The sequence below is a fragment of the Manis javanica genome, chromosome 5, assembly GCF_040802235.1.
Source record: "Manis javanica isolate MJ-LG chromosome 5, MJ_LKY, whole genome shotgun sequence".
NCBI classification, from domain to species: Eukaryota; Metazoa; Chordata; class Mammalia; order Pholidota; family Manidae; genus Manis; species Manis javanica.
Genome location: NC_133160.1, coordinates 43409995 through 43437180, shown reverse-complemented (window position 1 = coordinate 43437180; position 27186 = coordinate 43409995). Strand labels below are relative to the sequence as shown.

Here is a 27186-nt window from a genome sequence, read left to right as displayed (position 1 = left end):
GACCAATATCCCTGATGAATGTAGATGCAAAAATACTCAATAAAATATTAGCAAACAGAATTCAACAGTATATCAAAAGGATCATACACCATGACCAAGTGGGACTCATCCCAGGGATGCAAGGTTGGTATAACATTCGAAAATCCATCAACATCATCCACCACATCAACAAAAAGAAAGACAAAAACCACATGATCATCCCCATAGATGCTGAAAAAGCATTTGACAAAATTCAACATCCATTCATGATAAAAACTCTCAGCAAAATGGGGATAGAGGGCAAGTACCTCAACATAATAAAGGCCATATATGATAAACCCACAGCCAGCATTATACTGAACAGTGAGAAGCTGAAAGCATTTCCTCTGAGATCGGGAACAAGACAGGGATGCCCACTCTCCCCACTGTTATTTAACATAGTCCTGGAGGTCCTAGCCACAGCAATTAGACAAAACAAAGAAATACAAGGAATCCAGATTGGTAAAGAAGAAGTTAAACTGTCACTATTTGCAGATGATATGATACTGTACATAAAAAATCCTAAAGACTCCACTCCAAAACTACTAGAACTGATATGGGAATACAGCAAAGTTGCAGGATACAAAATTAACACACACAAATATGTAGCTTCCCTATACACTAACAATGAACCAATAGAAAGAGAAATCAGGAAAACAATTCCATTCACCATTGCATCAAAAAGAATAAAATACCTAGGAATAAACCTAACCAAAGAAGTGAAAGACTTATACTCTGAAAACTACAAGTCACTCTTAAGAGAAATTAAAGGGGACACTAATAAATGGAAACTCATCCCATGCTCATGGCTAGGAAGAATTAATATCGTCAAAATGGCCATCCTGCCCAGAGCAATATACAGATTTGATGCAATCCCTCTCAAATTACCAGCAACATTCTTCAATGAATTGGAACAAATAATTCAAAAATTCATATGGAAACACCAAAGACCCCGAATAGCCAAAGCAATCCTGAAAAAGAAGAATAAAGTAGGGGGGATCTCACTCCCCAACTTCAAGCTCTACTACAAAGCCATAGTAATCAAGACAATCTGGTACTGGCACAAGAACAGACCCACAGACCAGTGGAACAGATTAGAGACTCCAGAAATTAACCCAAACATATATGGTCAATTAATATTTGATAAAGGAGCCATGGACATACAATGGCGAAATGACAGTCTCTTCAACAGATGGTGCTGGCAAAACTGGACAGCTACATGTGGGAGAATGAAACTGGACCATTCTCTCACCCCATATACAAAGGTAAACTCAAAATGGATCAAAGACCTGAATGTAAGTCATGAAACCATTAAACTCTGGGAAAAAAACATAGGCAAAAACCTCTTAGACATAAACATGAGTGACCTCTTCTTGAACATATCTCACCTGGGCAAGGAAAACAACAGCAAAAATGAGCAAGTGGGAGTACATTAAGCTGAAAAGCTTCTGTACAGCAAAAGACACCATCAATAGAACAAAAAGGAACCCTACAGTATGGGAGAATATATTTGAAAATGACAGATCCAATAAAGGCTTGACGTCCAGAATATATAAAGAGCTCACATGCCTCAACAAACAAAAAACAAATAACCCAATTAAAAAATGGGCAGAGTAACTGAACAGTTCTCTAAAAAAGAAATACAGATGGCCAACAGACACATGAAAAGATGCTCCACATCGCTAATTATCAGAGAAATACAAATTAAAACTACAATGAGGTATCACCTCACACCAGTAAGGATAGCTGCCATCCAAAAGACAAACAACAACAAATGTTGGCGAGGCTGTGGAGAAAGGGGAACCCTCCTGCACTGCTGGTGGGAATCTAAATTAGTTCAGCCATTGTGGAAAGCAGTATGGAGGTTCATCAAAATGCTCAAAACAGACCTACCATTTGACGCAGGAATTCCACTCCTAGGAATTTACCCTAAGAACGCAGCAATCAAGTTTGAGAAAGACAGATGCACCCCTATGTTCAGCACAGCACTATTTACAATAGCCAAGAATTAGAAGCAACCTAAATGTCCATCGGTAGATGAATGGATAAAGAAGATGTGGTACATATACACAATGGAATACTACTCAGCCATAAGAAGTGGAAAAATCCAACCATTTGCAGCAACATGGATGGAGCTGGAGAGTATTATGCTCAGTGAAATAAGCCAAGCGGAGAAAGAGAAATACCAAATGATTTCACTCATCTGAGGAGTATAAGAACAAAGGAAAAACTGAAGGAACAAAACAGCAGCGGAATTACAGAACCCCAAAATGGACTAACAGATACCAAAGGGAAAGGAACTGGGGAGGATGGGTGGGCAGGGAGGGATAACAGGGGGGAAGAAAAGGGGGGTATTAAGATTAGCATGCATGGGGGGGAAGGGAGAAAAGGGAGGGTGGGCTGTACAACACAGAGAGGACAAGTAGTTATTCTACAACATTTTGTTAAACTGATGGACAGTAACCGTAATGTGGTTTTTAGGGGGGGCCTGATATAGGGGAGAGCATAGTAAACATAGTATTCTTCATGTAAGTGTAGATTAAAGATTAAAAAAAAAAGAAAGAAAGAAAAGGGGGATTACTCCTTGATAGGATAAAACTATTGGTAAATCAAAGATCAACACATGCTTTAAATATCCTTAATGTTGATCACTTAAAGGGTGTCAGATGATCAGTTATGGAGGTACTCTTTTCTGATAATATTCCTTTCTCTTAATAATAAAAAAAAAAAAAAAGCAGTTCCTGTGTGCTGACCTCCAATGAGTTCTACACAGTGGTATAGAGGGCATGTCAAAGTGTGGGCAAAGGGTCTGTTTGTTTCTATGCAGAAGATCAAGGCCTAGCTTGGCTACCCAGAAAATGAACTAAGATACGATATGAGGAGAAGCTTCCGGCATCAGCACTCTCTGGAGGACTTGTGCCGGGGGATGATCATCAAAAAGCCTCCACAGGGATCCGGACGATGCTGCGGTTGTGGCTGCATCCACCCCACCATTTCCTGGACTTGCCATTGGAATGAGGAGGGAGATGTCTAGGCTGGCATGTGCATACAGTGAGACAATGAATTTGACCGGATCTGTACTGTTGGAACTCAACCAGGAGTTGGGAGGGGTGCAAGTTGTAGTACTCCAAAATCTTATGACTATAGTCTATATACGGTTAAAAGAACATATGGGATGTGAACAGATCCCAGAAATGGGTTGCTTTAATTTGTCTGATTTCTCTCAGACTGTTCAAGTACAGTTGGACAATATCCATCATATCATAGACAAATTTTCACAAATGCCTAAGGTGCCTAAATGGTTTTCTTGGCTTCACTGGAGATGGATGGTAAATATAGATTTGCTTTGTTTATGTCACCGTATTCCTATTATGTTAATATGCGTGCGCAAGTTAGTTAGTAGTTTAAAACCTATACATGCTTAAGGTACTCTACAAGAAGATATGTCAAAGAAATAATCAATCCTCCCATGTTTTCTTCCATATGCTACCTCTATAGCTTTTCTTCTTCCTTCCTAATTACAACCCTTAAATAGAATTCATGCCCCATATCGAATTTATCAAGTATCATAATTCCTCCAGGTGGTAAAAATACCTCGAGACAAGTGCTGGGCATAGAAGCCACAGGGCATAAATCTGCAAAGAAGTAAAAAGCTAACCTTTTCAAACAATATGGCTTCTCTCTCACTTACCAACTTTACATTTCCCTGTATGGCCCCGGAAGATGACTGGTTAGCCAGAGACGGGTAAGATTCCTCAAGGGAGGAACAACCTAAGACAGGCACAGTCGCAGGGGGGCCATCAGGTGAGAATTTGGGGATCAACAGAGGTGAGGCTCAGAACCTCACCCCCCGTTTTGAGAGAAATCTTCTGCATCCGTGGATGTTTTGCTGTCCTTGTCTAGCTTGGATTAATACTTAGTCCATAGGCACACACCTGATCATCTACATTTGCCCTCTTACAGCACTAAACCATGTTTTCTACCTTTATCTTGCATCTACCTACCACTTCAGCATTTTATTAAAAATAAAAATAATAATAATAATAAAGGGAGAAATGTGGGATCCACATATAAATCAAGTATAAAAATCAAACGAATATTCATATTTGACCTGATTGTTTATAGTTCATAATGCGTGATCAAAACCGAAAGTTTCTGTGATGAATGCCCTTGTACTGTTCACCATGTAAGAATTTATTCACTATGTAAGAATTCGTTCACCATGTAAGAACTTGTTCATTATGCTTCAGAAGATTGGAGACTGACAAGAATTAGGCTTGAGATGGATTAATGATTGTGCATTGAGCATTGACCCCCCTATACAGAATTTTATTGTTGTTAACAACCATTTGATCAATTAATATGATAGATGCCCTCTCAAAAAAAAGAAAATACAATGTGTGCATTGTAGTACATTACAAAAAAATTAAAATCCTCACTTTCCCAACAAAAAAAAAAAAAAGGATTCATAATTTCAGATTCATAATTCTCCTGTAAGTCAGGACTGCTATTTCAAGGCAGTTTCTAGACTACATCTTGATTAGTCAAACTTGGTTGGTATTCTTGACAATAATCAGTTAAGCAAAGAACCAAACCTATGCTGTGCAGTATGACAGCTGTTAGCCACACACAGCAACTCGGCACTTGAGATGTTGCTGGTCAAAACTGAAATGAACTACAAATATAAACTAGACACCTAATTTAGAAGCCTTTCCTACAAAAAAAAAAAAAGAATGTAAATTATCGTAACTTTTTATATTGATTACATGGTAAAATCATATTTTAGATATATTGGTTTAAATAAAATATACTTTCAAAATTAATTTCACTTGTTCCTTTTCACTTTAATATGGCCATTAGAAATTTAAAATGACATGTGGCTCACATTTGTGGCTTGCATTATACTTCTCTGTCCGACAGGGTAGGCAACCAAAATAAAACACCACTGTATCAAACACACTTCTGAACAAATGGGTTGCTGAACATTTCAAATGTGAACAGAAGAATGAAGAAGGGTAACACTATCCAGGCATTTGAGCACATGCACAGCAACAGCAGTGGTTACAGCTATTATGTTGTTTTAAGTAAGAAGCATAAATAATGAACATTCTGGAAAGGAGATGTAATTGCAGGTTCTCTTTCCCCCCTGCCTCCCGGAGACTCTCCTCCTGGGCTGGCTCACTCTGCTGCCTACCTTTGATGAGCTCCGGCCTGTATGTCTTGCGCAGTTGCTCCAGGAAGCTGTTGTAGAAGCTCTCTGCCTGCTCCGTGGGCATTGCCAGGTGGAAGTCAGGCTTGTTCCCCTTCAGGACACACTGGAGGGTGAACTGGCTGACACACAGCACCTCATACTGCTTGTCCATCACACTCTTCGACCAGTGTTTCCCACCCTCATCCTCAAAAACACGCAGGTTTAAAATCTTTCGGACCCTAAAGGGTAAAACGGCAGTGAAAGCTACTTGAAGAATCACAAGCCCCGCAACACACTCCATACCCTCAAAATGTCAGCATCCTGCCGAAAACATACTGGCTCCATCAGTTATAGGAGGTGTGACTTTGGGCAAGTTACTTATCTTCTCTATGCCTCAGTTTCCCCATCTATTACAGTCCTACCTCAGAGGTTTCTTCTGGTATTTCCCTTTTTTGCCATTCCCTCTAATTCACAGCTACCTGCAGGAACTGGAGCTAAGACGACAACCACCATTATCTGCTCCCTCAAGTTGGTGGATATGTCGAAACATGCATCTAATGTTAATTATTAACCAAAGAATTCAACCTTTACACTGGGGTAAATGAGACCCTATTTTTGCAGCCTTTCTTGGAGCTATTCAAAATGAACAATTTGGCAAATACTCTGGAGAAAACTCATGGTTAATGCATATCTGTAAAAAGATCTGGGGAAAGTACTTTGACAACTATGGCACATGTTCCTCAAGCCCTAGAGGGGCTTTCCCTACACATGGGGATGGCAAAGGACAGCCACCTTGGCAAGGAAGAGAACCGAGTTAAAACTGATAGGGTGAGACTGGAGGAGCCTGGCAAAGAACTGCCTGCATCAAAGGTGAAATGTCACCATTGAGAAGCACCTTTTTGGATGATGTTGAGGACATGTTTAAGGGCTCTACCAGCACTAACTCACTGACCCCATATGGTACTCTTTGTGGTGGACACTATTCACCACCTCCTCTCCACAGCTCAAGTTTGTCTCATTTTGAGTCATGTCTCTTAACCACCAAGTATTAGCTCTTTATAATGTCAGAGCCATAAGGAAATTGAGACCACTACACCACTCTGCTGCCTCTTTTGGGGATAGCTATTAAAATACTAACATCCCTGAAGTGGTACTGAACTGTCCTTATCTATCAACAGCACCTTAGCAGGAATTTCGGTTCCAAGTCCGATTTTCAACTTAATACAAAATGGACAATTGGGCAGTGTTACACCCAAGATCTGGGCACCAAGGGGCAGAATGAATACACCCAAGCATCTGAAGTAATGTGCCCAGTAGTGCTGAGGGGGAAGGTGAACATGTGTAGGGGGTGGGCTGCCTGTACCAAGAGAGCCAGGCAAGCAGCAGCAATGACAAAGTCCCCTGCCATAGTAAAAGGAACACCAACTTCCAGTCAGGTAGCCTAGATTCTAAGTGAGATTCAGACTTTTTGCTAAGCACATGTACGTGACCTTTTAAACAGGGAATGTAACCTCTCTGAGCTCCAGAGCCTTTTGTGTGCAATGAACAACTAGGCATTGTAAAATGTGTAAACAGTGCCCAGATCATACTGCTCAAATTAAAAACCGAAAATCATTCATAAGAAAAGAGGTTTGGTTTCCGCATCAAGAAAATGGTTCATGGATATAGTAGCACATAGGAATGGAGGCTAATTAGGCTCCCACTCTGTTGCTGACTTAGTGGGTGACATTTGACAGAGTACTCTTCCTTGGTGTCCGAATCTGAAACATGGAGATAACCATATTACATCGAATGGGACATGGATAAAAGTGACAGATGCTCACTTTATAGGAACAAAGTACTATGAAAGTTCCCAATACACATATGACTCAGAGAGAACCACTGCATACACCAAATAGCAATGACTTAGAAATCCACATCTTACATGTGCTCCAGTTCCTTCTGTGTATCTTCCAGAGAAACACCCAGCAACACACAGATGCCCCGTCCAATGGCACTTATCTGCTCTCCTCCAACTAGACAGGAAAAAAAAGGGAAAAAAGACTCAGAACTAAACAGGTGTCATGAAGCACTTTTAAGCAACCAGAAGAATGTTTAAAACACTACACATACTTCTTAACAATTTCTTTGACAAAGTTAGCAGGTATTCAAAAATGAAAGGAGTTACAGAAATGCAGTGAGACTATTATAATTTATGTGCATTCTGATTTTATATCTGGAAGGAATGAGTTAAGTGAAAAACTATTAAGCAGGATTTTAGGGCCACATTTCCATCTGCATTTCCTTGCCTAGACACCTCAGACTTTCTGTGATACAGTTTGTCCATCTGTAAAACCAGAACAGTTTTCCTGCCCAGAGAATTCAGCTCAGCTAAATTAATTCTCAGAGATGCCTGCTTTTCGTGGAAATCAGCAAATCTGATAATACAACATACAGCACAAAATAGAAAACATGTCATAGAAAACAAAGAAATGATTTTCCTACTTATTACAGAGGAGATAAATATATATATAAACCATGGTTTAAAAGTTAATCTTCAAGTCAGCAAAATTCCATATTTTCCAGTTAGTACTAAGGTACATTCATTCTAAGCCAATGAATCTCCAAGCCTTTTTCAGTCATGTACCTCATTCATTAAAAAAAAAAAAAAAGATCTCTATTTTAGGAAGAACAGATCTCGAGATGAGTTACACTTACTAGTCTTTACGTTCAGCGTAAGATGCACAAATATTTCTCCTTTTTAAAAACACTTCCTTCATGCTGAAATTTTTTGAGTCAACATGCTTTCATTATTCTTCATAACAGGATTCCTAAGAGAATTCTAGACATGTTCTCTAGACATCTAGACATGTTCTCTTCACTTCACCTTTGACTCAGAAATTGTTCTCTATTTCATCCCAAGGAAACAGTGGAGAGATGCATACAAAGAGTTATGTATCAGGATGCTCAAGTTAGAACCTTGTTACAAAAACAAAAATTGGAAAAATCTAACTCACCAAAAAAAAAAATCTCTGAGCACATATCATATTATAAATACTTGTGCATGTATTATAGTCAAAAGTATGCTCTACTAGCATTAGACAATATCTCAGTGCTGCACAGCACTTAGGCCAAGACTCATTGTCATGACAGTGACTCTAAATCCATATTTCAAATATTAGTTTTCAGAATTTTCAACTTTTTAGCCAACTTTTTGCCAAACCTCATAAGATTACTGATGTTTTGTTATTTTATCATGAATTGACCTAATGTTCCAATCAGGAAAAGGGTTAACTCTGCCATTTTCTTGTTGTTTGTCTCTGCTAGATAGTATCTATAAATATACCTGACAAGGCATAATAGACTGTATCATATTGCAGTATCTCCCAAGCTAAGGAAAGAATGAGAAACCTCCCTCCTCCTTCAGGTATCTGACAAGAAACCACCTGGTATTCAGACCCATTCCTGAAATATACCAGGAAAGCTTATTTCTTTTATTTTTATAAAGAACAAATAATTTTAACATTTTCTTCTGCACTGCTTTTCTTATAATGGACTATGAGTGATTTCCTATCCTGTGAGCCATTAACTAAAAAGCTGAAACAGAAATAATCTGTCCTGACACAAGCAGTAAACAACTGGAGTTGTCAGCTCATTTGTTGTTTTAGAAAAAAGCCTTTGGCTTCATTTGTTCTTTAAATAAATCAGCATTATTTTCTTACAATGTCAATATACATTTTAAATTTTCTCCAAAGTATGTTCTAAAAGCTTAAAAAATAATGATCATTAGCTATATCAACCACTACAGTCATACACATGCATTACAGAAAATATGGAAAATATAAAAAACAGGGAGGAAAAAAGAACACCTACAGACAAGCACCTCAATATTTTATTTCCTTATGCTATTTTCTCTATTCTTAGGTTTTACTGCCTATTTGCTTTTGATTACTATAACAGCATCATATAAATTGTTGTATCTCATCTTTTCTTCTAACATTGCATAAGGATTTTTCCGTTACAAGCTCTTCCTAAACATCTCTTATACTTGCCTCCCATCAAACAGAATAGTTGCATTCCATGCAGTAAGTTATCTCACCTAGCTCGATATACCACTTGGTTCAAAAACTTCACTTTATTAACACTGTAGTGGAAATCTTTGTACACTAAGGCTTTTTTTAAAATAGACTTTTCATTTCAGAGGACTTTTAGGTTCAAAGCAAAATTGAGCAGAAAATACAGACTCCTCACATTCCCACTAACCCAACATACATGCACAGCCTCCCTATTATCAACATCTCCTAACACAGGGGCACATTTGTTACAACTGATGAACCTATACTGACATATCACTCGAAGTCCATAGTGTACATTAGGGTTCACTTTCATTCCTGGTGTTATGTACACTTGTCCAAACCCATAACACAGTAGAGATTTGGACAAATGTATAATGACATGTATCCACAACTTACAGTATCATACCGAATAGTTCCACAGCCCTAAAAATCCTCTCTGCTCTGCCTATTCATCCCTCTGAAGCTTTCTATAAAGATTACCTTCTTGGAATAGATTCTCAAAAGTAGACTATTTCAAGTGATTAAAATCACTATTTGAAGAGTTTCAACATTTTTATAATGTACTATTATTGTCTTAATAAGAAACAAATTACGTCCCCACACCTGTGACAGTTTGCTCTCTTCTTTTGGAGTTCAGCCCCTCCTCCAGGGACAAGTAGGAGAATCAGGAGGTTCAATAGGATATTTGGTTACAGACAAATGAATTCCCAAGACAAAAAAAACTTGAGAATCAGCATTTTAGATGAAAGATCACAGGGCTAGAAAAGACCTGGATATTTGGTCAATTTCTCCATGTATACTGGCATCACTCAAAACCTAGACCTCTTCAAGAATTCATAACCCCTCAAATTAATCCCTTCAAACTCAGCCATATCAGATCCTCTTCCCAACATTCTGTGATTCTATTCAGCTTTCACCTGCTGAAACTGAGTGATGGGACATGGGGTTATTGTACTATTCCACCTGTATAACAACATGAGGAAGTTTGAAATGTTCCATAATGAGGCTTTCGAAATTAGATTATCACAATAACCATGCTAAGGCATCAAAATGTGCCGGACCAATCTCATAGAGTCAGTCTGTCACACTAGATGTGACTCCTAATATTCTACTCTGCCCCAACCATAAAATTAGAACTGACATTTGAGAATCCCTGAAATAAAATGTCATTCACATATAGCCACATTTTAGTGGCCAGTCACATTCTAAAGAATCAGAAAAATCTCTTGCCATTACGATTCAACTAGAAGGCCTGGCTAACTTGAAGTCCCCTCCAGTACTGAGACAGAATACCATTTTATTAACAACTTCCCACAATTAACACTCTCATCTTTTGTGAAAAAAGTTTTTATAAAAAGCATACAATTTAAACAGTAAATGCACAACACAAACAACTCAGCAAATCTCAGAATACTTTCAGTCATCTCACAGAATGTTTTCAATATTCCCCATCAGCAGAATGCAGAGTTCAAGAGATTAAAACTAAAATTCTCCAGAGTTGACTCACTGTTGGTGATGACCACACAGAGCCAACTGCAAGATTCTTCTCAAAAAAAGCAAAAATATCTTCATCTACAAATTTTCCGTTTTAGTGAGCTTAAATAGTAACTGAAATGTTAAAAACACCATTGTTTTAAAAAATTCCATAAATCCCAATACTATGCTATTCCCTCCAACTCCTTAACCGTATCCAAAACCAGTTAACAGAACAGCTTAAAAATAATGAGGCAAGATTGAAAAGTAGAACCTCAGATCTAAAATATATGGTTATGCTGGGGTTGGTTGTTTTCTCAGGGGCTTTTGTTTTGTTTTTAAATGTATACTTTTGTGCCCACAAGAACATGTATTTGGTGTGGACTAGCTTGAAGAAAAGGTTATCTGGAATTACTTGGGCTGAAACAATAATTCTGCCAATAAAAACAGAAGACTAGAAAACAATCTAAAATTAGTCAATCTAAATTTTTTAATACATCTTTATTATCTTGGTTTGAGTTTTTAAAACGACTACCTTATACACATTAATCATCTGGACCCCTGATGCTCAAACTAGACTAGTGATCAAGTGATGACTAATGGTTGAGCCACAAGAAAGTGATGGAAAAGAGCAATATCTCATCCTGAATTTAGATTCCGACTCCATCCCTGCAGGATGCGGCACTGAGAAAAGGGCTTCCGGGTTCGCTGGTCACGTGGGTGTTCGCAACTGTCAGAACTCATCCATATGAACGACTCTTCACTTTGTGCTTTTTATTAGGAGTCAAGCTCCATAGAAACTGGGCATGTAGGAAATGGGCAAAAGGGGCAAATTTGAAAGAAAGCGTTGAAAAGGGGGAGCTCCTGCTCTGGAAATGTTGTTTGTGCAACATTCCACTGAAGAACGGGTCATAGGATGCTCGAAGGTTCTGCCGCCCTGTACTCAGGACAAAAAAAAAAAATGAGGATGTTAATAAGAAGGCGTGTTTATCGTGAATTCAAAGTGGAGACCCTGAAACCAGAGCTGCGCCGGGGCCCGCTAGGCACGTGGACGGCGCTCTGCGGACCCGTAGCGCCCGGTGCCGGCCTGGGGACTCAGGGTTGCCGGGCCGGGCTCGCGCAGGGGCCCCGGGAACTACGCAGGAACCCTCGCAGGGTGGCCAGGGACTGCCCAGCGCCGGGTCAGGGGCAGCTCCTCCCGGCCCCGCCCCGCCCCGCCCGTCCCCCGACTGACCTGTGACGCTGGCCCGGGTGACGCGCTGCACCACGGCCTTCATGGCGGCGGCTGGGGCGAACGGGCGGTGCCGCGCTGCTTCCGGCCTCGCGACTCTGTGGGCGGCTCGGCAGCCGGCGCCCTCTGCGGCGACACCAGGAAGCGCGGCGGCCGCGGGTCGACCCGGTTACCGACAGCCCGCCCACGTCGGCCACACCCGCCCATAGGTTGGTAACGCCCACGTCAGTTACGCCCACCTGCGGCCTAACTGTAGCTGCGCCTGCCCGACGATAGGCTCCGCCCGACCGACCATAGGCCCCGCCCTCTCTGGGTTACTCTTCTTCCCGGTTACGCCCCCCGTCCCACCCAGAGCCAGATCCCAATAGAACCTTCGGATCGTCCGGCCCCCGGCCAGCCTCAATTCCGCCCAGACCGCCGTTTCCGCCCCGGGGTCTTCTCACATCCCCGGTTTAAGAGCCAGCCATCCCTAACTTCCACTTTTGTCCTTTTAATTGTGTTCTAGTTTCCACTTTTCCACGTCTGATCCTCCTAGATTACTTTTCCCTCGTCTTCCTGCCTCAGTGGCATCTCAGAAACCCTTAGAATAGGATCTGCTGCCTGAAATAGCCATTTACCTATTTAAGTACTCATTTGACAGCCATGCCGGTTATGCAGATATGATTTTGTAATTCTAATTCCTCCTGTACTTCGCCAACCCACCCTACCCCTCTGGGCTGTTGGAAGATTTAAATGAAATAAGCTATGTAAAAGGACTGAAAAGCTGCAAAGGACTGCGCAAGTATTAGCCTAGCGGATTACCATCGCTAAAAATAAGTCCCTGTCCCTGCAAGCAGTGGGGCCGACCTGCGGCCCCTATACTCCCAGGAGCCTGCAGGCGACCACGCGGCCATCCCGTCCTCGCTGCCTGGTGATGGGCCCAAGGTACACCAACACTGTTGTGCCCGGGTAGAATTCGTACACCAACGTCACAATTTTATTGACAGATGTACAGGTATCCGCCGCTTTCCAAAAGTTCGTCTGGCCACTTTACTTTAATGAAAGGCCTAATCAGTTTGTTTTCTCCAGACCAGAGAAACCCACTCAGCGTTTCTCTTACGGCATACTCTGGTTTATGCCATTGCTGCTTAGGAAAGGTTTCATAGGAATGTTCTAGTTTTGGATGTTAGGGGAAACCTGTACAAACCTTTTGTTCTTGCCGTGTGTGCAGTTAAAATTGAAAGCTTATTTTTTATCACAAGCACTTTTCAAGTGAAAAATCTTGAAAAACGTGTTTATTGGTCATGAAAATCATGTGTGAGTTATGTTTGTTACGTAACATGGAGCTCTCAAAGAATAGTGTGTTTTAATTACTAGTGCTTTGACTTTATTATGTTTAGGTCAAGATATGTAATACCTGTTTATCTCATTCTAAGAAGTTATTTAAACCTTGGAGATACCCAGCAAATCGTGCCCCTACTAAGACTACTCACTGAAGCACCTGTGACCCCCTGGTGGCCTGTGCTCCCACACCCTTTCATGTGGAAGCAGACAGTGCTGTTTTCTGTTATTAAACAGAAGTTTAATAAAGTAACTGATATTTACAGAAGAAAAAAAAGTCCCTCTCGGTGTGTCTTCCTAACATCCTCCAGCTGTTATGTGTGGGTGTAGAGCAATGGAGCTCAGGACTCACTACCCCAAACTATGGCACCCTGGCATCTTGAATATATGAGCTAAAGGAGTTTGAGAACTGCAGAAGCAGGAAGGTCACCCTGAGGTTCTAGAGGTAGAAATTCACCTACTAGAACTGAAAAACTTTATTAGGGCACTGTCCCCCAACAGGCTCCAGAATACTGTGCTGGGCTTTGAACAGTCTGTTCAAAGATTCTTATTACACGGAGGAAAGCCCATCCTGATCTCACAAGACAAGGGGATACAAAGAAGAATCAGAACCAGGCCTCTCTCATTTCCCCCAGTTTACTGTGTTGCTGCCTCATGCCCCTTGGCCTATCATGTTCCTCCTTGACCATCCACTCTTAATCAAACCTACTGTAGAACACAGAGGGCGAACTGTTTTTCTGGGTCTTCATTTCTTATGAGGGCTCTCATATCATGTAAAATTTAATCAAGTTTGTGTGCTTTTGTCCTATTAATCTGTCTTTCTTAGTTTAAATTTCAGATCAGGGGCCCTGAGAGTGTAGAAAATGTTTGCCTCCTCTACAAGAGAAAGCATTCCATTTTGAAAAAAAAAAAAATGAATGGGGGGGTGGGATTTGTTACATTAACTGTAACAGAGACCCAGGTAACACCAGCTTTCTCTCAGGGCTAATACGGTATGCCACAGGGCCAGAGAACTGGATTCTTTTACTTTTGTTCTACCATCCCTCAGGAGATATCTTCATCCACATGGTTCCAGAAGGCTCACAGTCACATCCTTGCTTCTCCAGTGAGCACACATGCCCAGGAGGGCTCATCAGTCCTGCTCACACCCCATTAGAGACTTGGCCCCACCTTCCATTCAAAGAGGCCACAGACTTGAGCAAATAATCCTGTGGAAGAAAAAGACAACAACCTATGCCACAAATTCCAAATAAGAGTAATTTCTGAAGATGAACGTGTTAATGAACCAACCATTTTAAATAGAAAATATTAGTGACCTGATATAAATGCAAGACAAAGAAATAACTGCTCACCCCAGCCCCTGTGAATTATGAGTTTAATTATTACTTTCATATTCCCTACAGGGTGATGATTATACAGTAGGTGCTGTACAGGTGTGACGTGAATCCATGAATGAATGAAAGAATGGATGAAGAATGAGTGAAAAGAGAACTGCCTAGCTTCTACTTCTGAGTTAATTGTACTATGGGACGTGTCTTCTTTATAGTATGAATATCTGGATAAGACATTTTTTAGCATTAGTACAAAATACATTAATACTAAAGATTCCCTTTGCATAGTCAGCCCTTCTCTGATCACACAGCTGCTGCTGTGTTATGAATCATCAACTACCATTCTAGTAAATAGCAAAATGTATTTTCTATTGCCAATGGTAGAATTAAGTGGCCAAACTGCTAAATTACCCTAATTCCAAGGACTTTTGTTTTTCACAGGTCCCTGAGGGCAGTCTTTTACTTGTTATCATGCTCTCACAAGAACATGAAGCCTAATAACTTGATCTTTCTGCTTTTTGGAGAACAGAAAAGTGAAAAGTTTTCAGTATTTCTTTTCAAAGCTCCCTGTCTTCACTTTATGAGAGGAACTTGGTATTGAGTTAGGGCAGGGACATGGACAAGCATTATGATTAACTTTTCCGGCCTATGACGAAAAATTTTGAGATCTAAATGGCATACTAAGAACAAGAGGGGCCCCATCTTAAGGCTAAGATGCCATTTTAAAAACCAGGGAGTTGGAAAGTAAGATTCCCAACATATTCTTCAGTAATCAGACAATACCCCACACAATCTTAAGGTAGGGCAATGTCTTAACTGATATGTTTGCAGTGCTTGAGGCTAACCACTATCATGGAGAGGAACAAGATCAAGAACTTCCTTGTGTTACATTTTTTCTTTTTAATTCATTTTGTTATCATTAATCTACAATTACATGAAGAACATTATGTTTACTAGACTCCCCCCTTCATCAAGTCCCCCCTAGAAACCCCATTACAGTCACTGTCCATCAGCATAGTAAGATGCTGTAAAATCACTACTTGTCTTCTCTGTGTTGCACAGCCCTCCCCATGCCCCCACACACATTATACATGCTAATCATAAAGCCCCCTTTCTTCTTCCCCGCCCTTATCCCTCCCTTCCCACCCATCCATCCCAATCCCTTTCCCTTTGGTAACTGTTAGTCCATTCTTGGGTTCTGTGATTCTGCTGCTGATTTATTCCTTCAGTTTTTCTTTGTTCTTATATTCCACAGATGAGTGAAATCATTTGGTATTTGTCTTTCTCTGCTTTGCTTAATTTCACTGAGCATAATACCCTGTAGCTCCATCCATGTTGTTGAAAATGGTAGGATCTGTCTTCTTCTTGTGGCTGAGTAATATTCCATTGTGTATATGTACCAAATCTTCTTTATCCATTCATCTACTGATGGACACTTCGTTGCTTCCATTTCTTGCCTATTGTAAAAAGTGCTATGATAAACGTAGGGGTGCATCTGTCTTTTTCAAACTGGGCTGCTGCATTCTTAGAGTAAATTCCTAGAAGTGGAATTCCTGGGTCAAATGGTATTTCTATTTTGAGATTTTTGAGGAACCTCCATACTGCTTTCCACAATGGTTAAACTAATTTACGTTCCCACCAGCAGTGCAGGAGGGTTCCCCTTTCTCCACAACCTCGCCAACATTTGTTGTTCCTTGTCTTTTGGATGGTAACGATCCTTACTGGTGTGAGGTGATATCTCATTGTGGTTTTAATTTGCATTTCTCTGATGACTAGCAATGTGGAGGATCTTTTCATGTGTCTGTTGGCCATCTGAATTTCTTCTTTGGAGAACTGGCTGTTCAGCTCCTCTGCCCAATTTTTAATTGGATTGTTTGCTTATTTTTGTTGAGGTGCATATGCTCTTTATGTATTTTGGATGTCAACTCTTTATCGGATCTGTCATTTATGAATATATGCTCCCATACTGTAGGGAAGCTTTTTGTTCTATTGATGGTCTCCTTTGCTGTACAGAAGCTTTTCAGCTTGATATAGTCCCACTTGTTCATTTTTGCTTTTCTTTCCTTTCCCTTGCCCGGGGAGATATGTTCATGAAGAAGTCACTCGTGTTTATGTCCAAGAGATTTTTGCCTATGTTTTTTTCTAAGAGTGTTATGGTTTCATGACTTACTTTCACATCTTTGATCCATTTCGAATTTGCTTTTGTGTATGGGGTTAGACAGTGATCCAGTTTCATTCTCTTACATGTAGCTGTCCAGTTTTGCCAACACCAACTGTTGAAGAGACTGTCATTTCCCCATTGTATGTCCATGGCTCCTTTATCATATATTAATTGACCATATATGTTTGGGTTAATGTCTGGAGTCTCTGTTCTGTTCCACTGGTCTGTGGCTCAGTACCAAATTGTCTTGATTACTGTGGCTTTGTAGTAGAGCTGGAAGTTGGGGAGCGAGATACCCCCACACACACTTTATTCTTCCTTCTGAGGGTTGCTTTGGCTATTTGGGGTCTTTGATGTTTCCATATGATTTTTTTGAACTATTTGTTCCAGTTCGTTGAAGAATGCTGTTAGTAATTTGATAGGGATTGCATCAAATCTGTGTATTGCTTTGGGCAGGATGGCCATTTTGATGATATTAATTCTTCCTAGCCAAGAGCATGGGATGAGTTTCGTTTGTTAGTGTCCCCTTTAATTTCTCTTAAGAGTGTCTTACAGTTTTTAGAGTATAGGTCTTTCACATCCTTGGTTAGGTTTAATCCTAGGTACTTTATTCTTTTTGATGCAATTGCGAATGGAATTGTTTTCCTGATTTCTCTTTCTATTGGTTCATTGTTAGTGTATAGGAAAGCCACAGATTTCTGTATGATAATTTTGTATCCTGCAACTTTGCTGTGTTCTGGTATCAGTTCTAGTAGTTTTGGAGAGGCGTCTTTAGGGTTTTTTATGTACAATATCATGTCCTCTGCAAATAGTGACAGTTTAACTTCTTCTTTACCAATTTGAATTCCTTGTATGTCTCTGTTTTGTCTATTGCCATGGCTAGGACCTCCAGTACTATGTTGAATAACAGTGGGGATAGTGGGCATCCCTGTCTTGTTCCCAATCTCAGAGGAAAAGCTTTCAGCTTCCCACTGTTCAGTATGATGTTGGCTGTGGGTTTATAATATATGGCCTTTATTATGTTGCAGTACTTACCCTATATACCCATTTTGTTGAGAGTTTTTATCATGAATGGATGTTGAATTTTGTCGAATGCTTTTTGAGCATCCATGGAGATGATCATGTGGTTTTTGTCCTTTTTGTTGATGTGGTGGATGATGTTGATGGATTTTCGAATGTTGTATCCCTGGGATGAATCCCACTTGGTCATGGTGTGTGATCATTTTGATGTATTTTTGAATTCGGTTTGCTAATATTTTGTTGAGTGTTTTTGCATCTACATTCATCAGGGATATTGGTCTGTAATTTTCTTTTTTGGTGCGGTCTTTGCCTGGTTTTGGTATTAGGGTAATGTTGGCTTCATAGAATGAATTTGGAAGTATTCCCTCCCCTTCTATTTTTTGGAACACTTTAAGGAGAATGGGAATTATATCTTCTCTGTATGTCTGATAAAATTCCAAGGTAAATACATCTGGACCAGGGGTTTTGTTCTTGGGTAGTTTTTTGATTACCACTTCAATTTCTTTGCTGGTAATTGATTTGTTTAGATTTTGTGTTTCTTCCTTGGTCAGTCTTGGAAGGTTGTATTTTTCCAGGAAGTTGTCCATTTCTTCTAGATTTTCCAGCTTCTTAGCATATAGGTTTTCATAGTAGTCTCTAATAATTCTTTGTGTTTCTGTTGGGTCCATCATGATGTTTCCTTTCTCGTTTCTGATTCTGTTGATGTATGTTGATTCTCTTTTTCTCTTAATAAGTCTGGCTAGAGGCTTATCTATTTTGTTTATTTTTCTCAAAGAACCGGCTCTTGGTTTCATTGATTTTTTCTATTGTTTTATTCTTCTCGATTTTATTTATTTCTTCTCTGATCTTTATTATGCCCCTCCTTCTGCTGACTTCAGGCCTCATTTGTTCTTCTTTTTCCAATTTCAATAATTGTAATGTTAGACTATTCATTTGGGTTTGTTCTTCCTTCTTTAACTAGGCCTTGATTGCTATATACATTCCTCTTAAGACTGCTTTCGTTGCATCCCACAGAAGTTGAGGCTTTGTGTTGTTGTTGTCATTTTTTTCCATATATTGCTTGATCTCTATTTTAATTTGGTCATTGATCCATTGATTATTTAGGAGCATGTTGTTAAGCCTCTGTGTCTTTGTGGGCCTTTTTGCTTTCTTTGTACAATTTAGTTCTAGTTTTATACCTGAAAAGCTGGTTGGTAGAATTTCAATCTTTTTGAATTTACTGAGGCTCTTTTTGTGGCCTAGTACGTGGTCTATTCTGGAGAATGTTCCATGTGCACTTGAGAAGAATGTGTATCCTGTTGCTCTTGGATGTAGAGTTCTATAGATGTCTATTAGCTCCATCTGTTCTATTGTGTTATTCAGTGCCTTTGTGTCGTTACTTCTTTTCTGTCTGGTGGATCTGTCCTTTGGAGTGAATGGTGTGTTGAAGTCTCCTAAAATGAATGCATTGCATTCTGTTTCCTCCTTTAGTTCTGTTAGTATTTGTTTCCCATATGCTGGTGCTCCTTTGTTGGATGCATATATATTTATAATGGTTATATCCTCTTTTTGGACTGACCCCTTTATCATTTTTCCTTCTTTATCTCTTGTTACTTTCTTTCTTTTGAAGTCTATTTTGTCTGATACTAGTAGTGAAACACCTGCTTTTTTCTCCCTATTGTATGAATGAAATACCTTTTTCCATCCCTTGATATTTAGTCTGTGCATGTCGTTGGGTTTGAGGTGAGTCTTTTGTAAGCAGCATATACATGGCTCTTGTTTTTTTGTCCATTCAGTGACTCTATGTCTTTTGACTGGTGCATTCAGTCCATTTAAATTTAGGGTGATTATCTACAGGTATGCACTTATTGCCATTGCAGGCTTTTGATTTGTGGTTCCCAAAGATTCAAGGTTAACTTACTTAGTATCTAAGAGTCTAACTTAACTCACTTAAGATGCTGTTACAAACACAATCCAAAGGTTCTTTTGTGTTTCTCCTCCTTTTTCTTCCTCCTCCATTCTTTATATATTAGGTATCATATTCTGTACTTTTTGTCTATCCCTTGATTGACTTTGGGGATAGTTAACTTGATTTTGCATTTGTTTAGTAATTAGCTGTTCTACTTGCTTTGCTGTGGTTTTATTACCTCTGGTGACAGCTATTCAACCTTAGGAACACTTCCATCTATAGCAGTCCCTCCAAAATAGACTGTAGAGATGGTTTGCAGGAGGTAAATTCTATCAGCTTTTGCTTATCTGGAAATTGTTTAATCCCTCCTTCAAGTTTAAATGATAATCTTGCCAGATATAGGAATCTTGGCTCAAGGCCCTTCTGTTTCATGGCATTAAATACATCATGCCACTCCCTTCTGGCCTGTAAGGTTTCTGCTGAGAAGTCTGATGTTATCCTGATGGGTTTTCCTTTGTATGTGATCTTATTTCTGTCCCTGGCTGCTTCTAACAGTCTGTCCTTATCCTTGATCTTTCCCATTTTAATTACTATGTGTCTTGGTGTTGTCTTCCTTGGGTTCCTTGTGTTGGGAGATCTGTGGATCTCCACAGCCTGAGAGACTATGTCCTTCCCCAGATTGGGGAAGTTTTCAGTAACTACCTCCTCAAAGACACTTTCTATCCCTTTTTCTCTCTCTTCGTCTTCTGGTATCCCTATAATGTGAATATTGTTCTGCTTGGATTGGTCACACAGTTCTCTCAATATTCTTTCATTCTTAGGGATCTGTTTTTCTCTCTGTGCCTCAGCTTCTTTATATTCCTCTTCTCTCGTTTCTATTTCATTTATTGTCTCCTCCACCGTATCCAACCTGCTTTTAATACCCTCCATCGTGCTCTTCAATGATTGGATCTCTGACCTGAATTCATTCCTGAGTTCTTGGATGTCTTTCCGTACCTCCATTAGCATGTTGATGATTTTTATTTTGAACTCCCTTTCAGGAAGAGTCACGAGGTCCATATCATTTAAATCTTTCTTGGAGTTTTATTAATAATTTTACTCTGGACCAGGTTTCTTTGGCATTTCATATTTGTATATGGTGCCCTCTAGTGTCCAGAAGCTCTATTCTGGAGCTGCTCAGCCCCTGAAGCAATGTCGGCTGTCACAGGGGAGTGGTATTGGTGCCTGGGGGGAGGAAAGAGCTGTTTCCTGCTTCCCGGCTGCTGTGCCTGTCTGCACTGCCTGAACCAGTGGGCCAAGCACACAGATTTAAGCTTTTGTCTCAGAGCAGCTGGATATGGATCCCTGCTTTCCACAAGAGGGCAGAATCTCCTCAGGAACTCTGCCTGTCCCAGCTTTCCAACCCCGTAGTCAGAAGATTATGATGAAAGCACCATGAAATGTAGGTTTGTGCTCCCAGCACAGATCTCCGGAGCCAGGTATTCAGCAGTCCCAAGCCTTCCACTCCCTCCCTGCTCCATTTCTCTTCCTCCCGCCGGTGATCTGGGGTGGGGGAGGGGCTCGGGTCCCGCAGAGCCATAGCTCTGGTATGTTACCCCACTCAGTGAGGTCTGCTCTTTTCTCCAGTTGCGTGCAGTCTGGCGCCGTCCTCTTTCCTGTTGCTCTCTCAGGATTAGTTGCGCCAACTATATTTTCTAATTGCATCCAGTTTTAGGAGGAAGCTTCTGTCTCTCCTCTAATGCTGCCATCTTTAATCCTCTCTCCCCCTTGTGTTAAGTTTTATCCTACCAAGTTATCTGGAGAACTGACTGTGGATGAGGACATAGTGGGGAGAGACATCATGAGACTGTAGTGAAAAGCCAAAGACACAAAGTTTCGTTGAGGCTTCAGGAATGTAGAGGAATGACAGCTTGGGTGCTTGCAATTGAAACAATTTAACAATGTATTCCCCCCACCAGGACTCAGTAATATAGAATAGCTTGTTGATCACAGTCATGAAAACCCATTAGTTTATAATAAGGTATCCGGAAAACCATTACAGAGATAGGTTAAAATATAACTAGCATCCTGAATACACATATAGTGACTGTGGGTGAAATTGTAATATTTCCGGAATATCTCACCTGGCCTTAGTACATTTGCATATCCTCAGGGGTGGAGAGAAGTTTATCTCCATGTCAATGGGTAATTACATGGGCAACTGAGGGCATGTCTGAACCCAAGAGGTTAAGGGGAGGGACTTGCTTGCTTGCTTTCTTCTTCTAGAACAGAGGAGAGAGATGGCCCTGGACTGCAGTTTGTAAGCAATAAACAGGTTTTAAACTTTATCTCTCCCTTTGACTGATTTTGGTTTTTAGAGGTATTTTGCCCTGGGATTTCCTCTCCTCGGACTTACAGTAACCTAATAGCAACCACTGCAATGGTTCCTGGGTGATGATTCCCCCACAACCTTGTAGTGAATGTATCAAAGGCTTGGCCCTGCTCAGCCTTTGGATAAGAATCCGCTGAGCCAATGCCAGCACTAATAAATGCTGCTTCTCACCAATGTCTTAGTGTCCTGACTCCTTGTTTGCAGTTCCCGTGGTTCCTGCAACAAGACCACAAGTCAAGCCTAGACCCAACAACCCCACCACTGCCCTTTGCCCCATTCTTGAAAGCCTTAAAAGACAGAATCCCAGCCTTTCAACATGCCTCCTCTCTGAGGTTGCCCGCACTTTTCCTTTCTTTACATGTGTATCTTTAAATGAAGCTTTCTCACTGCTCAACTTAATTGCATTTAGTCTCTCTGCGCTTTTCCAGTGGTAAGCATCTTTGTTTCTTAGCTATCTCATTTTATTTCCAAGTTTCCACTTAGTCTCTGCTTTACTCCTGATCAGTGAAAAAAAGGGTGCTGACTACTCAGATTTGAGCCCCCAAGTTCCTGTCGTCTAAGTGACCTGGATGGAACTGCAGCTGCAGAGCCTGCCTGAAAATCTTTCTTTGGGAAGTTCTCAGAACATAATCTTGCTCCATGCCATGCTCTGTGGCACCCCAAATCCTGGGATGGTAGGGGCTAGTCCCCACACCATGCAGATCCAAGCGGACACAGGATGCCAGGTGACCCTGGCTTCAGGAGTTGGCGAGGGAGTCTGCCCTAGGTCGAGTAGGAGTTCAAAGAACTTTCCCTCCTTCCCTCTGCATCTCCCTGCTCTCAGCCACCTGGAGGGTAGTTGACATATGTTACCACTCCTACTTTAATGAATTCCTTCCTTTCCTGCACCTGTCAGACCTATTCTAGAGTTCTTTCTTGTTCAGAGTCAAGAACCCTCCACCGTGCAGGTTGACGTTTCTCCTGGTGCTCAGGGACAGACCTCCCCAGAGGCAGCTGCTCAGCAACAAGCAACAGTATGATTTCAAAAGCTTAGGCTTTGGTTTCTGTCCTAGCTCTGCCACTTTCTATGTGACCTTGGGAAACATGGTTTAACCTCCCTTTGCCTCGGTCTTGTTATCTGTCAAGTGAGGATAATGTCTTCTCCTCAGCATTGTGATGGAGTAAATGTAATCCAGGAGCTCTCAGAAAAATGACCTCAAAAGCAAATAACCTAAGCATATTTTCCCAACTACATATACATTGGGCCATATCTGTCATTTTGGAAATGATGATAGATCATATGATTAATCTTAAAAGTCTAATTCGGGCAGTTAATGCAGAGTTCCCCAAATTGTTCAAAGCCCAACACTGCATTCTGGAGCCCAGTGGGCACAGTGCCTTAAGAAAGAGTGTTTTTCAGTTCCATCTATTAGGTGAATTTCTATCGCTAGAATCTCAGCTCCACTGAAACTAGCCATTTTTCTCTGATTCCATTTGGACACAACTGGATAATTATTTTCTCCTCTGAAAGTAGACTAAATCCAGGAGAGCCTCATGTTCATTTTGATGTATGCTGAAGTTGAGATGGAAAAATACAAACACATGGAAAGCTAGTCCTCTGCTACAATACCACCAGAAAGATCCTCTGAGCCCCACATGCTTGGTCCCTTCCAGGAAATCCACTCAAAATTTCCTCCTTATCATGGACGCCCCTCAGCCCGCCTCTGGTGTTTGGCAGCAATTTCCCGGCAGGGAAGGCAACTGAGCGGCCAAGTCCTGGCAGCACCAAGGCCCACATTCTGTAAGGATGCTGTCAAGGAAAATTATCCAAAACTTAGGAGTATAAAGCAAAAGGAAGATGGCAAGTCCTCTCAGTGCCACCTTGGAGCACTGTGTTTAATGGCTCTAGTATTGTGATGTGTAATAAAATATATATTTGGTTCTTCCTCTGTTCCTAGCACAGAGTCCCAAAAACTCTTGGAATTTCCTAAGTGAGGAGAGTGATGAAAGTATCTTTATGTTAATGAGGTGACTTTTGGCCTCCACATAAGAATGGGGGAACCAATTTTGATTAGATGGTTGGAACTTTTGCTCCCATCCCCCAACAGGAAGGGGGTGGGGGCGGGAAGAGGGTGGAGATTTAGTTCAATCACCAAAGGCCAGTGATTTAGTCAATCACACCTATGTAATGAAACCTCCAGGAAAAGGAAGAAGATTGGGTTTGGAGAGCTCCGGAGTTGGTAAGCAGGTGATTTGAGGGAGAGCAGTGTGCTCAGACAGCATGGACGTTCTGCACCCTTTCCTCAGACCTTACCCTCTGCATCTCTTGCATTTAGCTGTTCCTGCGCTGTATCCTTTATAATGAACAGGTAACCCAAGTAAGTAAAACTGGTGACCTCTGACTTTGGTGAACCACTCTTGCACATTACTCCAACCCCAGGAGGGGGGCATTGGAGATTCCTATCTATAGCTGGTGACAGCCTGGGCTTGGGACTGGCACCTGGGGGCAAAGGGCAGTTCTGGTGGGACAGAGCCCTGACCTGTGAAATCTGATGCTGTGCTCTGGGTAGATCTGAGTTGAATTGTCCTTGAATTGCAGGCCAGCCAGCTAGTGTCCAGAAATTGCTTGTTGGTTCAGGGAAAACCTCCCAACACACGTTGCAGTTGGGTCCCAGAACTCTTTCACAGGCCCAACAAGGATTTTTAAACTATCTGGGGGAGCATATCTTTGTTTCACCATCATCAATTTATGATTATTAAAAGCCTGGATTTTGTGAAGTTACATGTTAACTTGCAGATTTTTGTCCAGTGAAGATAAAAGTGATTTCTGCTGGGTAAACAAGGAAATAAACAAAACCTCTAAGTGTAGGTAATTACCCCCCTGTGAGACATTAACCAGAAATCTTTGTAGCATTTCTTTCTCAATGCCCAAATAATCCCTGTTCCTCTGTTTTTCTTGAACCAGCTTTTTCCAACTACTGTTTTTTTTTTCCATCAGTGTGTTGAACAAGTCTTTGATATTTGCTCATTCTCTATTTTGTATGAGATTCATTTTTTTAAAACTAATTCAGCAGAGGAGAAAGGCATATGGGGGCGAAGTCTGGAGAAAATCAGGTACAGGCTTCCAAAGTCTATGGGTGAAGTCACACAGGGTATGCATGATTGTCCAGCATGAGAATTTTGACATTCTAAAGTATGTCAACCAGGAAGCTCATTAAATACTCGGGGCCCAAGGTTTTTACTGAGGACTGTTTAGGCACATACCTTTTTGTGCAGCATGTACCAAATTTCCAGACTCCCAAATGGAAAGCAGGTATTCAGCAGGAACCACATTGTGCAAACAACCACAGTGGACCACTCATTTGGTCTGAGAATGGTGGAAACCCTCAGGAAATCCAAATTTCCAGATGCCTTCCAAGGGCGTGGCCTTAATGTAGGCCTTTTTAAGGACAGCCTCTCAGGCCTGCTCTCTCAACAAATTTGTGCACTAGGATACCAAGGAAAGCCCTCCTTGGGTGTACTGCAAGGCCAACGGCAATTCTTTTCCTCACAATCTGTTCTCACTTTCTTCCATAGTGACAGAGGAACAGTGTGCCCAGTTAAACAGGTGCACTGCCCGACTCCCTTGCACCTCAGTGTGGCCAGTGAGATATAAGTGGACACTGTCCAGTGTGACTCAGGGAATGCTCATATAAGAGATGGCAGACAGCTAACCTGTGTCCCTTTGCATTACTCCGTTTCTACCTTCTGTGCAGGAATGTGGAGGCTTCAGCGCCCATCTGTGACCTAGAGGATGGACACCACTTTGTGAGAATGGATAACCATAAACAGAGGAGCTGGGGCCCCAGATGACTCCATGGATCTGCAATACCAGCCCTGGACCTCCTATGACTAGACTCATATGAGAACAAACCCTTGTGAATTCAGGCAGCTACAGTTGGGCCTCTGTTACCAGCAGCAAGAAGCAATTCCTAATTTATACAAAACTTATCTTAAAAAAAAGAAAAGAAAACCTATTCACTCTAAGTACTGCCAGACCTCTGAATTTAAGGAAACTTGTTTCCAACCTTGTAAAATTTCCTTCAACAGGCAGTTCCCAACTTCTGAATAGACTGTGTTTAAACTGCATTTGCAAGATGGATGTTTGTAATTCTGAAAACTCTTTCCCAAAGAAACATTATAAACTACATTTGGGTTCTCAGCCCACAAAGACCTATGTAAGCCATGATTTAGCTAAACTACAGGCATGACTGCACCTCCAGGCTGTTATTGGCCCCAGATTGCTGTTTCACTGGTCGATTAGAAATAAGTGCTAGGAAAAAAGAACCTGGTCTCAGCACAAACAATGGGGATTGAAGTCTTTTTAAACAAGAAGTAAACATAAGTATATATATATATAGAGAGAGAGAGAGAATATATTACATGGAATATATATATATATTGAATAACTCATGGAAGTGCAGCAAGGCAGACTTGATTTGGGGCCAGGGGCTCCCATGGTGTCTTGCCAATGGGTTTCAGCCCCGGGCAAGTTCACTATGGATTCAATGTGACCAAACAAATGACAGTAGAACTTTCTTGGGGTGAAAGGGTTATACCCAACTTTATTTCCACGGTGGCAGGTCAGTCACTAAAATCCCGTTCATTCAGAGCGAGTCTGCATGCAGCAAGCCCATCTCTGCCTCTGGGCCTCTCTGCCTACACAGCTGTCTCAGTCTCTGTCCTTGGTGCTGCCATCACTCCAGCCTCTGCTCTGCTCTCCTGCAGCCTTGCAGCTGTGCTACCATGTCGCCCAGAGCACTCGGTGGAGCTCTTTATATAGAGTCAATAACAATGTATCATCCACACATGTGTAGTGAGCTGGCTAACCAGGGCCAGGTGAGAATCCTGGCCACAGGAACCTTCATTTTATCCAAACATGGTAGGTGTAGATTTTGCAGTGGGGGAGAGGGAGTGGGCTTACACTGAATCAAGCATAGGCAAGTGGGAGTTTATGGCCAAGGAGCTGGGTGGGGGAAGCAGATAGAAAATTGCTTGAAGGAAACATCAGGGTAAGGTTTCTGGCATCACTAACTGAACAGGATTCCTGCTGAAAACAGGTCAGAGGGAGCAGACCTCACCTGGGGCTGGTGGGGGGTGATGAACCTA

The 27186-nt window shown here is 41.3% G+C and overlaps 1 protein-coding gene and 1 long non-coding RNA gene across 4 annotated transcripts in view; one reads left to right on the top strand and one right to left on the bottom strand.

The window, feature by feature from the left end:
* The window catches only part of DTD1 (D-aminoacyl-tRNA deacylase 1), a 175275-nt gene extending 163109 nt beyond the window's left edge, over positions 1 to 12166 (bottom strand). For all 3 annotated transcript variants that reach the window (XR_005062414.2, XM_037022498.2, XM_037022501.2), the window contains exons 1-3: positions 11972 to 12166; positions 7134 to 7224; positions 5213 to 5448 (exon numbers count right to left, since the gene is read on the bottom strand). Coding sequence is in view for 2 of the 3 variants with exons in the window: in XM_037022498.2 (XP_036878393.1) it covers positions 5213 to 5448; positions 7134 to 7224; positions 11972 to 12014 (370 nt within the window). In the remaining variant the exon portion in view is untranslated. The remainder of the gene's footprint in view (positions 1 to 5212; positions 5449 to 7133; positions 7225 to 11971) is intronic.
* On the top strand, positions 12041 to 26166 carry LOC140849539 (uncharacterized). Its single transcript, XR_012131542.1, has 2 exons — positions 12041 to 12177; positions 25794 to 26166. It is a non-coding gene; the product is annotated as an uncharacterized lncRNA (long non-coding RNA).
* Positions 26167 to 27186: the final 1020 nt, after the last annotated feature.